Below are 17,658 nucleotides of genomic sequence, written 5' to 3'. Positions count from 1 at the left end.
TACATTTTTATAATGTAAATCTCTGTGAACTGTGCCCCAAGAAGAGATTTTCTTAGACCACAGCAAAGGTAAGAATTTTTATTTTTGCATATTGACTCACTTAAAAAAATTACAAACAATGAAGATTTTCATACAACTCCCAGAGCGCCTTAGGATTTCCTCAATACCAGTAATTCTCAGATCTAAGGTAAATTGTTATAAAAATTCATCTTCTAGTATTTTTAAGTGAAGCATGGGTTGAACATTGATTAAAACCTATTCATGATCATTATAGCATTGGTAAGATTCTGTTTTAGTATGGTCTCCAAATTTGTACTCTACAGGCTTTCCCACATTTATGGAGTCTTTCTCCTCAGAATGAATCTCCTTCTCTTCTCCTCCCACCCTTCATTTGTTCTATTTTTTTCCCAAGGCAGACCTTTTTTTTTTTTCTTTTCTTTTTTTCAGAGCTGGGGACCGAACCCAGGGCCTTGCGCTCGATAGGCAAGCGCTCTACCGCTGAGCTAAATCCCCAACCCCTCAGACTTTTCTATGTAGCCCTGGAGAGCCTTGAAGTTAGAGATCCACTTGCCTCTGCCTCCCAAGTGCTAAAATTAAAGACATGTGCCTGCCTAGAATGGATTTACTTAAAATCACCAAGATAAGATTTGTTAAAATATCAGCTACCCTGAACATGAGATCAGAAGTTCTTTTATGTGGATCCTGGTATTAGTCTGGATGGCACAAAGTTGAACAGTCTCTGTGGGGAGAGTGAGGCTGATTATAGGAAAGATAAAAAAAAAAAAAAAAAGATGCAAGACAGGTACGGGAGGGCCGCAGATCTATGCCACGCCAGCAGTGAGTGTAGTTCTCACAGCCTTCTTATGCTACAGTATTGTGGAAGCAAAGCCATAAGCCAACAGAAGCAATTTGCTGCAATATACAGTAAGACATCTGTTCCCATCAAATAACCTCCCTGTTTCTTCCACCAAGGTCAAATCTTCGGCCCCTCACCTTGAGCCTCAAGCACACCTTCTCTTATTTTTCCATAAGCAGGCCGGGAAATCTGCCTGTCAAGCAGGACTTTCTCACTTTTTCCCATTTCAGAAAAGCTGCTAATGGCTCTGGGCACACCCTCTGCTATCCGGTAAGACTGGTCATGGCGCTGAAGGTTTCACACAGGTATTACATTTGTGGCTTTTGACCAGTGTGGACTCTTTGATGGTTAACTAGATCAGAGCGCTGGGTGAAGCTTTTGCCACACTGAGCACATGGATATGGCCTCTCTCCAGTGTGGATTCTCTGATGAAGGGTAAAGGCTGAGCACTGACTGAAGGCCTTCCCACACACACATTTATATGGCTTCTCTCCAGTGTGAACTCTCTGGTGTTTAATAAGGTCTGACTTTTGACTGAAACTTCTGGTGCACTGTGTACACGCATATGGTCTTTCTCCTGTGTGAACTCTGTAGTGGAGAATAAGGTCAGAGCTCTGACGAAAGGCTTTGTTACAACTACTACAGTGGTAGGGCTTCTCGCCAGAATGCACTCTCTGATGTTTAGTGAGGTCTGAACTTTGACTAAAGCTCTTATTGCACAGATTACAAGTATATGGTTTTTCTCCAGTGTGTACTCTTTGATGCTTTATGAGATCTGAACCTCGACTAAAACTTTTAGAACAACTGTTGCAAGGGTATGGTTTTTCTCCAGTGTGGATTCTCTGGTGGAGAATAAGGTTGGAACTCTGACTGAAAGTCTTGCCACATTTATCACACTCATAGGGCTTCTCCCCAGTGTGGATTCGATAATGTTTAACAAGATCGGACCTTCTACTAAACATTTTACTGCACTGACTACATGGGTAAGGCTTCTCTCCGGTGTGAATTCGTTGATGGTTAATAAGATCTGAAAGCCTACTGAAGCTTTTGGCACACTGATTACATGGATAGGGTTTCTCTCCAGTATGAATTCTTTGATGCAGAATAAGGACTGAGCTCTGGTTAAAAGCCTTCCCACATTCACTGCACTGATATGGCTTCTCGCCAGTGTGAATCCTTCTGTGTTTAATAAGGTCTGAATTCTGACTAAAACTCTTGTTACACTGAGCACATGGATATGGCTTCTCCCCAGTGTGAATTCTTTGATGGAGAATACGATCTGAGCTCTGACTGAAGGCCTTCCCACACACATCACACTTATACGGCTTCTCCCCAGTGTGGATTCTCTCATGTTTTATGAGATCAGAGCTCTGACTGAAATGTTTGTAACAATGGTTACACATATAAGGTTTCTCTCCAGTGTGGATTCTCAGATGTTTAACCATGCCTGAGTGCTGGCTAAAGCTTTTACTACAATGACTACATTGGTAGGGTTTTTCTCCTGTGTGGATTCTCTGGTGTGTCATAAGGTCTGAGCTCTGACTGAAGGCCTTCCCACACTCATCACACTTGTAAGGTTTTTCACCCGTGTGGACTCTTTGATGTTTAATAAGGTCTGAGCTCCGACTAAAACTTTTAATACACCAACTACAAGGATAGGGCTTTTCTCCAGTATGAATTCTCTGATGTAGAACCAGGGCTGAGCTCATCCGAAAGGCCTTTCCACATTCTTCACATTCGTAAGGTTTCCAGTGAGTTCTTTGGTGCCTAATAAGACCTGTATTCCAAGCAAAGCTTTGGCCACATTCGTCGCAGTTATACTGTCTTCTTCCAAAGAGCATCTGATCATTCAATTCATCCCCAAACTCAAAGAATCCGCTGCCTTTGGAATTGTGGGCATCATCAGCCTGGGAGCTGCCAGACTCTTCAGTCAGTGTTTCAATCTCTCCTGTCATTTCCTCCTCTGTGGCTGGCTCTCCGATCTTGATCTGAACCTCACCATCTGGAAAATAAACAAAATCTAAATGAAAATGTGCGCATGTGTAAGGAAGTTCCAGGTGAAGCAGAGCAGTATTTACCTGTAGATGCTACAATAAGAGGGGAGGACGTGGTAACAGGGCCCACGTGGTTGACAGACTGCAGGCGGTGAACTCAAACGAAAGGGGAGGCTTTCTCAAGTTTGGGGAAAACTGGGAAGATTCAATAAATATGGATCGCGCATTTGTAGAAGGTCCTTATAAGAGACAAAGGTATGATTTTTGCAAGAGGCCTGGGAATAATGAGATTGAGTCACTGCGATAATAAAAGTATAAATTAAAGCTGATAACTTATTAATATAGCTAAACAGCACAAAAATGTAGGAAAGGAAAGTGGGTTTGATTTTATCTTGCAGTGCTCAGATATTTAGGCTAAAAGTAAAGTGCTAAAGAAAAATAACGAAAGGGAAATAAAAATAATTCCTTTGCATCTGCCTTTAAGAAACAGTATAATTAAAAAAAAAAAAAGAACCAAAAAAAAAAAAGGGGGGGGGGTTGGGGATTTAGCTCAGTGGTAGAGCGCTTGCCTAGGAAGCACAAGGCCCTGGGTTCGGTCCCCAGCTCCGGGGGGGGGGGGGGGGGAAGAAAAAAAAAAAAAAAAAAAAAAAAAGAAAAGAAACAGTGTAACAGTTGTTATATCCATAGAACATATACTGTGTTCTTTCCAGGACAGCAATCAGTTTAACACTGAATTTCCAGGCAACGATATCTATCCAGTGCAAAGGAACTCTGACACTACTTATTATCTCGTCCAGATGGAACTGAATTTGGTGTCCCAAGCAAGGGGGTCAGAGTAATGAGACGGCCAAGTTGTTCCCGCTTTCTCAAACTTCACGCATTAATGAGAGTAACAAGAAATCAATTTTGACACAAAGACTGGTTTCATTTTGTTTTTTACATGGGTGCCAGGACACTTAAATTCACGTGTATTTGTGTGTATGTGCTTATGCCATGTGTGTACACTGTCCTTAGAAGCCAGAGGAGGGTGTAGGATCTCCTGGCAGTTGTGAACTGTTCCACATGGCTGCTGGTTGGTGAACCTGGGTCCTCTAGAAGAACAGCAAGTACTCTTAATCACTGAGCCATCTCTCCAGCCTCCAAAGGCAAACTTAGAAATTAAAGGCACGGGCTGGAGAGATGGCTCAGTGGTTAAGAGCACTGATTGCTCTTCCAGAGGTCCTGAGTTCAAATCCCTCTTCTGATGTGTCTGAAACAGCTACAGTGTACTGGCATACATAGAAATTAAAGGCACAAACATAAATATTTAGACTGAAGCCTGGTGCTATATCAATTTAGTTAAACACAGTGGTAAAGTACTCACTACGGTCTGTTTGCTGGCTGTGGGTTTTCAACTGGGTTTAATGGTATCAGCATGTATTCTCTTCTGACAAGCAGGCCTCAATGTAACCCAACAGTGACTGTTTGCCTTCAGAACAGCTGTGCTGCCATTATACTGGTAGCCCCATCTTGCTTGGCAAATCAGCACTGTAGTTGGTGGGGTTCACAGCGAAGTAAGAATATTGAGGCCTCATCTCTCAAGTAGCTTCCCTTCAGGAGCTATGAAAGCTAGCTAGTAGTGAGGAAGCTTCCAGCTTATCTTCAACTTACTTCCTTGCTACCACTATCATCCTTAATCACAGAGACTTCTCTTTGCAGAGAGCACAGACTTACAGCTGTCAGGATGTTTAGAATAAATAACAGTGTAGTCTTAGTCTTAACCAGGACATCTGTGCTACTCCCTTTGCAGCTTGGGGGACACTGTGAAAGAAAGAGTGGAAAGAATGCTGCAGGAGCTGGAAGAGAGGGACAAGAGGCAGGAAATATATATATATATATATATATATATATATATATATATATATATATATGTATATATATAAAATTTTTTCCAATTTTTAGTTTTTTTGAGACAGGGTCTTACTGTGTAGCTAGCCCTGGCTGGCCTGGAACTCTATACACCAAGTTGGCCTCGAACTTAGAGATCCACCTGCCTCTGCTTCCCAAGTACTGATTAAAGGTGTGTACCACCAATGCCTGGCATAAAATACTATTTTTAGGTATGACATAGCCATTGCAGACAAGATCTCACGGGAGCTGTGGCTGCTGTGCTGGGCTTGCACGATCTGTTAAAACCTAATTACAAATCAGGGAGAAGCTCAATGGACTCAACTCTACCTGATAAGCTCTTGGTGATTGACGGAGTCTGGGGGAGGGGCAATCACTGCCTTAAGTTTGTATCAAACAGTGAGCCCACCAGAATACAATGGGTAATCCCAAACCTGTTGACACAGATACTCCAGGCTGAAATCAAAACAAACCAAACAGGAATCAATGGGAGAGGACTTACAGGGAGGAAGGGGCCTAACCGGGTTGCATGAAGACATGGGTGCGATGGGAGTAACAATGTATGATGTACACAAAACAAGAACTTGCGGGCGGCACTGAACTACTGCAGCACTGGCAGACACTAGGATCCCAGACGGCCACACAGCAGCACACAGGTCCTCTGTGCCAGCACACAGAACTCCTGTCTCCACATATGCCACAGTGTGAACACTACTACAACTTACTAATTAACCTTCCGACTCCAGTGAGGTTTCAGGGCCCTTTCCTATGACCCTACCACTTATGGAGGGGAGGCAGCAGGATCAGGGGTCAGGATCATTTGTTGCTACTAGATTTGAAAAGGTAATTCCTGCCTGGCTTGTTGCTAAAAATGCACCTATTAAGTGGGACTTTGTGATGTTTAACTAGCCATACTTTGTTTTAGTGGTAGTTTTGAACATGCAAGGGACTGATTCAGGACTTTTTACCTCACAGTCAAGGGCTCTAGCACTGAGTTACACCCCAGACCTGCAGGTAACCAAGCATGGACCATATTTACCTCCAAACCCACAAGACTCTGAATGATATGGAGAATAAATACCTGGTTCCTTATCTAGAGCACAGCTTAGCAGTTCTATCAAAAGTCTGGACTCAGGAACTCTAGTGAACCTCTTCACTCTCCTTTACCATGCACTGACTTTCAATGTGTTTTTGGGTGAGTGGTCTAGGTCCTTTCCACACACCGAAGTTATATTCCAAATCTTCATAGAGCCAACTGAAGATGTCTACTGATGTCCAGTCTACTGTGGCAGGGCATCACCAGACTCCACACCACCGGAAAGCATAAGACCTGTCCACAAATACCCAGCAGCACTATGCTGACAAGGGGGAAGGCTGGCTGTCCATGGGCAGTGATCAGGGGCACAAATAGACTGGTTAATGTCAAGGCCATCATGGGTTGCGTTCTTACATCCCTAAGGAACCCTTCAGGTGACCTCTGTGGGAGCTGTGGATTCATTTGGAGGCAAACATGTCTAGAAGGGCCATCATTTCCCTTAGAAGTTAAAGCAAATCAGCATTTGGACAGGCAAGCAGAAAGTCTACCTGAGTGTACAAGCCACAGGAAGTGCAGCCATCGTCTGGCTACCTCTTGCTTACTGTTGAACTCTGTAGCTTCCGAGTCCTTGTGTGAACTATGACTCCACTTGTCAGAGAAAACTTGTCCACCCTGGACTCCTTAGCAATAACTCCTCTGGGAGCCTCTTTAGCAGGAAGTCTCCCAACCCCCAGTCAGCTTATCAGGATCCAGTCCCCTCAGTGCCGAACTTTCAAGAGCCTGTTCCCTCAGCACTGACCTCTAAAGAGTGACCTCCAGAGCCTGTTCTTCACCAGCTGACCCTTCAGGATCACCTCAGTGCTGACCTTCACAGTGCCACTGCCTCGGCACCACTGACTGTGCACCCCACTCATAAGGCCAAACTCTCCAGCGTGACCCCCAGCGGGACTCTCTGGCAGTGGTCTCCTTTTCGGAGTCTGGCTCTTAGCTCTGAACTCTTCAGCACCTGGACCTTCAGCAAGAACTTTCTAGAAGTGACCCACGTTCTGTACTGTTCAGCACATAAATCACCAGACTCTTTACTTTTCCCTTAGACATTAGGCTAATTAACTTCCATCTAAGCAAAGCAGCCAAAGTGCTAGTAATTTACCTGGTTTCTGCCCCTAGTAATCAGACCCGTCCCCCCGTATGCAGTACAGATACACGCCTAGGCAGGTGGAAACTTTCATATACATACTCAAGACACACTGCAATGACTGGCTGTTGCAGGAGAATGAGTCTGGTAACCATTCAGTGGGTGAGAAAGCTCTCCTACAGGACAGTAATGGCAGCTTCAACACAGCTGGGACACCATTTGAGAGTTCAGTGCCTGCCGTCTCAGCATGGATGCTTCATCTGAGCTCTCTCCGGGCAACAGAAATGTCCTAGTACTATTAACATGAGCTAAAAATCACTATTAGTGTCAGAGGTGAATTCTTTACATTTAGTTTCCTGTTAACAGAACGAGATGCTGACACCCATCTGCCTTGCTGCCCTGGCTAACTTGAATTAGAAAAGTAAAAATAAAAAAAACCTAAACAACCAAACAGCCAGCTATAATTAGCTATTATCTGTAAGACTCCACAGACGCCTTGAGCCTTGAGAACACAACAGGAAGATCACAGCTGTTTGCACAGGCTCTCCAGGGCTGTCTGAAGGAGTTTTGACCAGAGTTTTTATCACAAGCCCCAATATATTCTATATGACTCTGTGACCACCTTCGCCGAGGCTGAGAGGAGGGTGCACTGGCCCTGGTGTCTAGGAGACACTGCCATGACTAGTGTTAAAAGAGCCTGGCCCAACAACTGCCTTTGCTGCTGAGAGGAGGGCTGGGACTGTCTAAACAATCAGCTGCAACGGGGCCAAATGAAACGTTTCGGTGGCTTAAACACCTCTTCTTAGATTAACCAAGACACTCAGAGAGGTTTTCTCTGTCGCTCCCAGTGGTAACATTAGACCGGATACAAGTACCTTTTCCTGCCTACCGTTAGTGGTGTGGGCTGAGCTGGTACTACAAGACAGCCCTAGAGACACTGAGACAGTAGAGACGAGGGAGCCTGCTTTCCCACCAGCTACTAAACAAACATGGTCAGGACAAGGAGCAGGGCAGTGGGAGTGAGCCCAAGGAGAGAGAGCTGAGCTGGAAGAACGAACAGCTGTGAGGAGCAGGAGAAGGGAAACTGCAGGCTTTAGCTGGTGGAAGAGTTTGACAGCCACCACGTTGGAGACGAGGTACAATCGAAGGCCCTTTGAAACCCTGTGGATGGAGCAAGGAGTGCTGGACCTTGTTCCTTGCCCAGGTCCTGCTTGAGAAGACAGGCAATGGACTGGCCCCAGGGCTACCGACAGTTTCACTGTGAAGTGTGGTCCAATGTTTCAGATACTGAGACGTGAGATGCCATGGCGTCCCTCCTCTTCCCAGGTTCTAACCCTTCCTTTCTCACCCCTGGCCTTACCATTCAGAGTCCCAGTGTAAGCCCAGGAAGAACTGCTGGTCCCAATACTCAAGGTGCACACAACGACTGCAGTAGAAGAGGGCGTCGTTTCTGCCTATTCTGTTCACTGTCGCCACACACTGAGGGAGACAATGGCTGCCAGAGATCGGCACTTGATGAGCTTCTCCTCCTCTACCTATGAGTTTTTCCAGGTTGTGCCAAGGGACCTCCAGCCAACTGATGGGCAATTTGGACAGCTATCTTTGAATATTGTTCTAGTTTAATTTCAGTTGCTAAAATATCTTGGCAACAAGCTACTTAGGAAAGAAAGGGTTTAGCTTCCTTTAAAATTCCACATTATAGCTCATCATTGTGGGGGAAGTTACAGTGGCAGGGGCTTTAAGCAGCTGGTCACAACACATCTACAGTCAAGAGCAGAGAGCAGAGAGTCATGCCAGCCTGCTTGCTTATACTGAGCTTGATTTATTTCTCCACTAGGGAACAGTGCAGCCCCCAGTGGGTTCGATTTTCCCACATCTACTAACTTAATTAAGACAATCCCCAACAGTCATGTCCACAGGCAAACCCAAGTGACACAAGCAATCACATAACCATAACTGAGACTCTATACTCAGTTAATGTAGATTGTATCGACTTGACACTTAAAACTGACTGTCACAAATATGATTCCTAAATTTGGCCTGCAATTACCTCCCCACTACTGATTCATTAACAGGCAAAAAGTAGAGAAGTATTGCACAGTTGATCAGATACTTGGGTATTAACTATCTTGAACTCTGGAGCCTCTAATAACTTTTTCTAAAAGGCCATGTCTGTATCAGTATTTCGCCTATGCCAGTTTTGCTGATTGTGTGTGTGTGTGTGTGTGTGTGTGTGTGTGTGTGTATGTCAACTTAACACAAGCTAGGGTCATGTCGGACAAAGGAACCTAAATTGATAATAAAAATGCCTGTGGGCAAAAAAATCTGTGGGGTATTTTCTTGATTAATGATTGATGTGGGTGGGGCCCAATATATGTGTGTGCGTGTGTGCGTGTGTGTATGTTAGCAGATGATCCTGGGTGATATAAGAAAGCAAGCTGAACAAGCTATGGAGAACAAGTCAGTAAGCTGCATTCCTCTAGGATTCCTGCCTCTAGATTCCTGCCCTGATTTCCCTTCACGATGGACTGTAAACTCTAAGCTGAAACAAACCCCTTCCATTCCAAGTTGCTTTAGGTCACAGAATTTATCACAGCAACACCCCATGCCTGGTACAATTTCTGCAGAAATTAGCTTTCTGTTGCTAGGATGCTGTGATAAAGCATATATATACACAAAAATGAATAAATGATGGTTTTAAAATTATTTTGTGCGTGATATATATGAGCAGTAATAAAACATTATTTGCAATGGCTCGAGTCATTTATAGAAACACAGCTGAGACAGACTGTGATAATAGAGAATGAAAAAAAAAAAAACCCAAAGCCTTAGAATGGAAACCTATGCATAAATGATGAAAAAAAAAAAACAAAGAAAATACGCATATACATATTTAAATTATGTTATAAGTGAACCACATAAAGTAATTTCCTTGAAAACATTAATGTTTTAAAATTAAGGTTATTAGTTTTTTATACACAGAAAAGTATATACACCTACTTATATATCTACAGATATAGACAATTCAAAGAAATGAAACTAGTGGGGCAGTGGTGCACAGGTCTTCAACACCAGCTCTTGGGAGGCAGAGGTAGATGGATCTTCTAATGCAAGGCCAGCCTGATCTACAAAGCGGGTTCCAGGACAGCCAGGGCTACACAGAGAAATCCTGTCTCAAAATACCAAAAAACTGAACTAATCAACCAAACAAACACAAAAGCAAAAAACAACAATGGGGAAAAAAAGAAACTAAACTCTTTTAGTTTAAGAAAAGCAAAATTGCCAGAAATGTTCTCAGAGTTCCCAGCATGCTTTCTGTTCCTGTGACCTCCAACCTCTTTCTCTACCTAGTCTAGTAATGTGTATGCTGAACTCTGTGTTTCTTCTGAGCTTTTGTTGAGATATTTACCAAACATTGGTTTTAAGGAAACTATTGTTTGGTTTTCCATATGTTCTGACGTGAACTGTGCCCCTCTCTACTGTCATTCATAGGTTGAAATCTTTTTTTTTTTAAGATTTATTTATTTATTATATATAAGTACACTGTAGTTCTGTGTGTCTTCAGACACACCAGAAGAGGGCATCAGATCCCATGACAGATGGTTGTGAGCCATTATGTGGTTGCTGGGATTTGAACTCAGGACCTCTGGAAGAGCAGTCAGTGCTCTTAACCACTGAGCCACCTCTCCAGCCCCATAGGTTGAAATCTTAACTCTCAAGTGACGGGTATTTAGAGATAAGGCCCTTAAGAAGGTCAGAGAAGATCACAAGGTAGAGTTCTAATCCAACAGAACTGATGTATATGCAAAAGAAAGAGATACCCGGATGAATACACACAGAAAGACATTTGTGGGAAGTCCGAGGATCAATTGTGGAAGTTACCTGGTTCTCTCCTTGTACCATATGGGTCTTGTGCCTCAAACTCAGGTTGGCAGTCTGGTGCCAAGTGCAGCTCTAAGCCAATCCACTGTCCCCTGGAATGACTAAATAGTTGGTTTGCTACTTCTGTTGTTGAGATACTACTCTACAGTCCATGTTGTTCTGGAACTCATGGCAACTCTCCTACCTCAACTCTTGAGTGTTGAGAAAACAGGGATTGGCTGTACCCCACCCCGACCCCCCACTTTTGTTTGAGACATGGTCCTATAGTATAGCCTTGGCTGGCCTTGAAATCACTGTGTAGCCCGAAATGACCCTGAACTCATGGCAGCCTTCCTGCCTAGTGTTCACTCGTGCTGGGATACAGATGTATGCTACCTGGCCAGGGTTGCTACTTCTGAGTTAGATCTGACCTCATCTCAAGGACAACTACTGGCATTAGAGGTGATGGTTAGAGATACTACATGGAGGATCTGAAGAGAACCCAGTGGATTACTGCTGTATATGCTTCTGCTAATATTAGTCTTCCAAGTGAAGAACAAATCCCGGATTACTGTTTACTAGGCACTGATGGGACTTCCTGACTGCAGGACACTAAACTGCTTGTGTTTTTTTTTTTTTTTTTTTTCTGGAGCTGGGGACCGAACCCAGGGCCTTGCGGTTGCTAGGCAAGCGCTCTACCACTGAGCTAAATCCCCAACCCCTAAACTGCTTGTTATAGACCAGATGGCTTTGACCTACTGAATCCAAAATTGGACACACAAACCAGCATTCCACTGAAAAATCAAGTTCACCTGGTAAGTAAATTGCACACACAAGTGGTTTCAGAATGGGTTGCCAAGGCAGGCCTGCACCCTTTCACTGACATCCCTATCCAGCGATGGCCTCAGACACACTTCTGAAAGCAAAGTCTTCCACAGACAGAACTTTAGAAGACAAAATGGGCTGTCTGCCTTTTATGAAAGGAAACAGTCTAGGGTATAAGCTGGATTGACTCATGGCTAGAGACACGTCAGTTATCAAGTATATGACAAGAGCACGGTTGGAAGACTAGAAAGGAACAAGGGTTCTGGGAGAAACATAAGGATAAGCCTCCTGGAGTGGGCAAAGTATGCAAATCTACTTGTGTACTTGGAAAACTGTCAGCAGAGAGTATCCGTTGTGAAGAAGCCTCTCAAGAAGGAAGACAGGGAGAGCTGAGCACAGGTCAATCAGCTTCTATTCTCACATTAGCACAACTGATTGTGTACAGAATGGTCTGGCAGCAGGTTGAACGCCATATACAGCTTCCAAATGTGGATCTCCTCTCTCCCAGGTAGAAATGCCTATTACCAACTCGATATGGCCACAGGCAACAACCAAAGACAATACTGCACACCACGGAGGTGACGTTTCCTGGAGAGGGAGCAGCCACTGTGTACTGGAGGCAGATTCAGTGCATGGGGTCAGTTTTGTCATGAAAAATGGCAGACAATTGTTTTCAAATAATTAAATTGATAGTGTGGATACAAACTTGTGGAGATTCTGTTTGTTACCAGGCTATCCTACATGATACTACCTCCAGAAAAGGAAGTCTAGCAGTGAGCTCATAGTCGTAACTCCTGCGATTTACTGTATGCCCCATCATCCAGAAGAACCTAGACTGGGATTACAAAGAAATGACCTAAAGGTTGAGTTGGGGGTGCTGTCATAAACGATACACTATGTACCCTAAGACAAAAGACAAAGAGAAGGAAAAAAGCTCTATTTATTTTGATGGCCAAAAAATCTATGCAGTTCATAGGAGTCGAGGGTGGAGTAGCTGTCTTACTTAAGGTTACGTTGCTGTAGGGAAACAGCAGGACCAAAAGCAACTTGGGGAGGAATGGTTTTTAGCTTACAGATTCACTGCCATAGCCCAGTGAGGGAGGCTAATGCAGTAATTTAAACAGGGCAGGAACCTGGAGCTGATGCAGGGCCGTGAGGAGTGCTGCCTTTTGGCTTCTTCAGCCTGCTTTCTTATAGCTCACAGCTACCAGCGGGTGGTGCTTCAGGTAAAGAGCTTGAGCCCCACCCCCACCCCCACCCCCACCAGTGCGTGCGTGTGTGTGTGTGTGTGTGTGTGTGTGTGTGTGTGTGTGTGTGTGTGTCGCGCGTGCATGCTCCTTCTTGGCAGGTTCCACTACACTAGCACTGCCATTCTTGGCGATCATCCCATGGTACTGGCATTTGTTGCTGCAACAGGGCTGTACTTTTCCCAGTAGCCTCTCATGGTGTCAAGCCTCAACTTCTCCTCACAACCCCTTCCCTCCTGGGCTTTCAACGGCCACACTCTTCAAGTCTCTCCAAGTGTCTCAGCTGTTTTCCATGACCCCTTCACGCTCTCAAAGCCAGTACCACCTAGGAGGCTCCTACACTACCAAGTTCACCTGCTAGAACAAGGTATAATTTTGGCTGCTTCAGGAACAGTTTGTGTGAGCTGACCCTGAAGAAACACTTCCAAGAAGAGTTTACCTGAGTGACGCCTGTCTCTTCTTCATCACTGCTAACCAGCACCAATTGTCCCAGTAATGCAAAGGTTTCACATCAGTGCTGCCAATTTATTAACCATGGCTGACTCTTTAGCACCAACTGATTAGAATGACAGAATCTTAACTTAAAGAGACAACACAGGGGTTGGGGATTTAGCTCAGCAGTAGAGTGCTTGCCTAGGAAGTGCAAGGCCCTGGGTTCGGTCCCCAGCTCCGGAAAAAAAAAAAAAAGGTGAGCAAAGAGACAACACAGAGTCTTTAAACTTTCTTCTGACACTTCACAAGCCAGGCCTCCATCCTCTGCCTTGCTCTCAACATTCTTATCTTGCACTGACTTTTACTGCACAAAGTTCCAAAGCCTTTCCACAATCCTCCCAGAAACATAGTCAGGTCTGTCATAGCAATACCCCTTATGCATGGAGGGGACAATGCACCCCCCCCCCCAGACATGGGTTATAAAATGAAAATCTTGGTTATAAAATGAAAATGAGCTGGAGAGACGGCTCAGTGGTTAAGAGCACTGACTGCTCTTCCAGAGGTCCTGAGTTCAATTCTCAGCAACCACATGGTGGTTCATAACCATCTGTAATGGGATCTGATGTCCTCTTCCGGTGCGTCTGAAGACAGAGACAGACAGAGACAGTGTACTCACATACATTAAAAAAAAAAAAATTGTAAAATGAAAACCTTAATGCCAGGCATGAGCTACCTCCCTGTGAGTTAATGTCAAGCTCCCCCCAAAACGACACTTGCTAATGCCATTGCTCCTGGCTAACCACTACAACTATGAGGTGAGACTATTAACATTCAACGAATTCTGGATGCAAGACAGAGAAATGAAGCTGAAACTGACCTGAAAATGTTCTCCCTGAAGGCTAGAATTCAGAGGGCTTGAATGTTCTCTGCCAGCCACTGAGAGAGAAAACTCAACCATGGTATTACTCATCTGCAAGCACTGTATGCTATAATACCTACTATGGTGATCTGAATGACAATGGATCATCTAGGCTCATATTTGAATGCTTTGTCCTCAGTTGGTAGGACTGTTAGGGAAGGATTAGGAGGTGTGGCCTTGTTGGGGGTGTGTCACTGGGGGTGGGCTTTTTTGAGATTTTTAAAAGCCCACACTATTCATTCCCAGTTAGCTTTCTCTGCCTTGTGGTTGTGTCTTAAGATGTGAATTCTAGGATAATTGCTTCAGTACCATGCCTACTGCCATACTCTTTGACTTGATAGTTATGGACATTAACTCTCTGAAACTATAAGTAGGCTTCCAATAAGCCCTTCTCTATCTTGCCTTGTTCATGATATCTTAGCACAGCATTAGAGAGTCAAAACATTGCACTGCCAGGCAAGATGTGCCTACTAGTACAATAATGGCCCAAAAGTCATGGGGGTTCTCCTACTGCGGAGAGAACACATTTCTGTAGTGGCCAGCAGTTAATGCAGTGACTAATAACTGGTCAAAATACTAAGAAGAAGTGACCATTGAGTACTAAATTCTAAACGGGATATTTATTATAACATTCCTATTCCCTCAGCTTTGGAACATCCCAGAAGAGAGGGCAGAAAGACTCAATATGTTGGAAGATGGTGAGGAGTGCTGTGAAATGCTATCTTTTAGACATGATGTGGTCACTGTCCTTATCAAAGCCCCAATTATGTATATAAGAGCAAGCCAGTAAGGTATGTCAACATTCCTACAGGCAGCTTAGGAAAAAGAGAGATGACACGAAGCAGGAAGTGCGTCTGGGGGAACTCAGGTGCGTTGAGGTTGAATGCAATCAAAATGCATTGTTTACATGTATGAAATTGTCAAAGAATAAAAGAATCTGTTTTTAAAAGAAAGATGCAACTGAATTAAGTACCGGATCGCTAAAACTCAACACAAAACCATAAGACTTTGCTTGGAGCACTAAAAACACAGTATTACTTAGCAGAGAAAGGGTAGACAGTGGAGAATACTGGTGTCACCCAAGTAATCCGAAATGCACTGACTCACCTGAGAGAAAGTGATGGTCTTGAGATTCGTAACTGAATTGGATCTCCATAGGGCAGAACTGGACACCTCAGTAAGCAGCTGGAGAATTACCATTTCTTCTGTAGGATCCTCTTGTCCACATAATGGTCTGAAGCCAGCAGGCAACTTGGTAGCTCCGAGCTCAGATGAGAATCGTTGTACAGAGGAGTGATGTCATTTCTGAGACTAGAGTTTCTAGATATGAAAAAAGTAAAGGAGAGAAGTATTTTTTAACTTCCACGTGCTTCCTCTTAGTGATAGCTTCCCTACCGATCACCTAGGATGTGGACATTAACCCTCTGTGACACAATTCCCCTTACAAGGGAAGAGATGTTCAAACCAAGATTGGAGATGAATTAATACTAAAATAGGGGTGTAACTGGAACGATAACGGGCAGGGTTAATATTTGCTTTAGAAATTAAGGTTATGTTATTCTCTGTCTTCCCTTCGATTCTAACACTCACAGGTCAGGTATCTCTTTTCCAGCTCTGCAGGCTGATTGGTGTGGGCTCATCCACTCCGTTATGGCATCAGCCCCAACATTTCGGACGTTCATGCAGTTGAATGAAAGGACCAGTGAGCAGACTTGCTGTCCACAGAATGTTAGGCCAGGAACCGATCTGCTCTCTCTGCCCAGGAAGCCACCCTAATTCTCCGGCGCTGAAGAAACTACCGGTCAAACGCCACCACCCACAATTTCTCCAACTTCCGTTTGGATGCAAGGCACAGAGACAACCCTCGCTTGGCCGCTCTAGGAACCGGGGAGGATCACAGCTCTATGGTGCACCTCGCGTGCGCTTGCTCGGTGATATAGGAACCTGGACGTTCTCCAAAAGTGACTCCTAGCTTTAGCTTAAGGGGCCCGCTTAGCTCAAAGCTCATACATTGCTGTGGTACTTGAGATGAATGTCAAATCCATCATCTTTTGGAAAAACTCTCTAGGGCCGTTTATTTTTTTCTGACCAGATATTAACTGTGACCTACTTCTTTATCGGTTTCTTTTCTCACTCTCTCCTTCCCAAAACTTAATTCCTTTCCTAAGTGAACTTCCTAAGCTTATTCCTCTTTTTTCCTCCTTCTCCCTTCCTTCTTTCCTGCCATCCGTCCACCATCCATCTAGGGGACTGAACACACTAGTTAAACTTTCTACCCTAACTATCCTTTCATACAACCTCCCTCATCCCACCTGTCTTAGTTACGGTTTCTATAGTCGAAACGAAACAACACGACCAAACAGCAGGTTGTGGAGAAAAGGGTTTGTCTTACACTACCATATTGCTGTTCATTATCCGAGGAAGTCAGGACAGGAACTCAAGCAGGATAGGAACCTGAAGTCAGGAGCTGATGCAGATGATATGGAGGTGTGCACTTACTGGCTTGCTTAGTTAGCTTTTTCATAGGATCCCGAACCACCAGTCCAGGGATAGCTCCACCCACAATGGGCTGGGCTCTCCCCTGTCAATAACTAATAAAGAAAACGCCTTACAGTCAGATCTTATGGAGGCATTTTTTTTTTTTCAATTAAGGTTCCTTCCATTCAGGTAGCTTTAGCTTGTGTTAAGTTGACATAAGACCAGCTACTATATCACTCCCCTACTCAGACCTTGAATTTTCAGTCCTTCTGCTCGAGTCTCGGGAGTTGCTGCTATTACAGGCATGTGTTACTAGACCTGGTTGAGTTCTTATTCTGCCCCCTTCTTGAAAATAATTTACATTATTTATTTACTATGTGCGTGTCTTTGCACATGTCATAGCATAGCATGGAAATCACAGACAAAACTACATCAGTCCGTTGTCTTTCTCCGTTGTGTTGAGCCCCAGGAATCAGATTCAGGCTGTTAGCCTTGGCAGCCAGGTCCTTTATCCTTGAGCCATCTTGCAGGCCTTTGTGTGGTGGAGTTTTTGTTGTTGTTTGTGGTGGGGGTTGGTTGTGTTCTTTTTTTGTGACTAGATCTAAGTGTGTAGCTCTGGTTGACCTGGAACTTACTATGCAACCCAGGCTGGCCTTGAACTCCTGACAGTCTTCCTGCCTTAGGATCCCGAGTGATGAAATTTTAGGTGTGCACTATTACACCCCCATTTTGGTCATGAAACTATGTTCTTTACTGGTATAGCATCATTGTTCAATCAGAGGAGCACAATAGTAGTTGCATATATAAATATGTGTGTGTGTGTGTGTGTGTGTGTGTGTGTAAAGGGAAATCTCTCATGCCAATGAGGGTAATGCTGAGTTTGATACTGACAAGACAGAAAGGAAGTTAGGAATAAAATGGAGGAGAGCAGTCAGGCAAGGAGTCACAAGTGTAGGTCGAACCACACAATCATTGAATCAAACCTCGG

At 44.2% G+C, this 17,658-nt stretch overlaps 1 protein-coding gene across 1 annotated transcript; it reads right to left on the bottom strand.

The window, feature by feature from the left end:
- Positions 1–437: 437 nt before the first annotated feature.
- Zfp35 (zinc finger protein 35) lies at positions 438–15,936 on the bottom strand. The gene is given in 3 exon segments (NM_001013141.2): positions 438–2,858; positions 15,300–15,512; positions 15,783–15,936. Coding segments are annotated over 2 exon segments (1,743 nt in total). The 5' UTR covers positions 15,349–15,512; positions 15,783–15,936; the 3' UTR covers positions 438–1,164.
- Positions 15,937–17,658: the final 1,722 nt, after the last annotated feature.

Source organism: Rattus norvegicus, chromosome 18 (assembly GCF_021556685.1).
Source record: "Rattus norvegicus strain SHRSP/BbbUtx chromosome 18, alternate assembly SHRSP_T2T, whole genome shotgun sequence".
In the NCBI taxonomy this organism is placed as follows: domain Eukaryota; kingdom Metazoa; phylum Chordata; class Mammalia; order Rodentia; family Muridae; genus Rattus; species Rattus norvegicus.
Note: the sequence above shows the minus strand (reverse complement) of the source record. Positions and strands in the feature narration are given on the sequence as shown.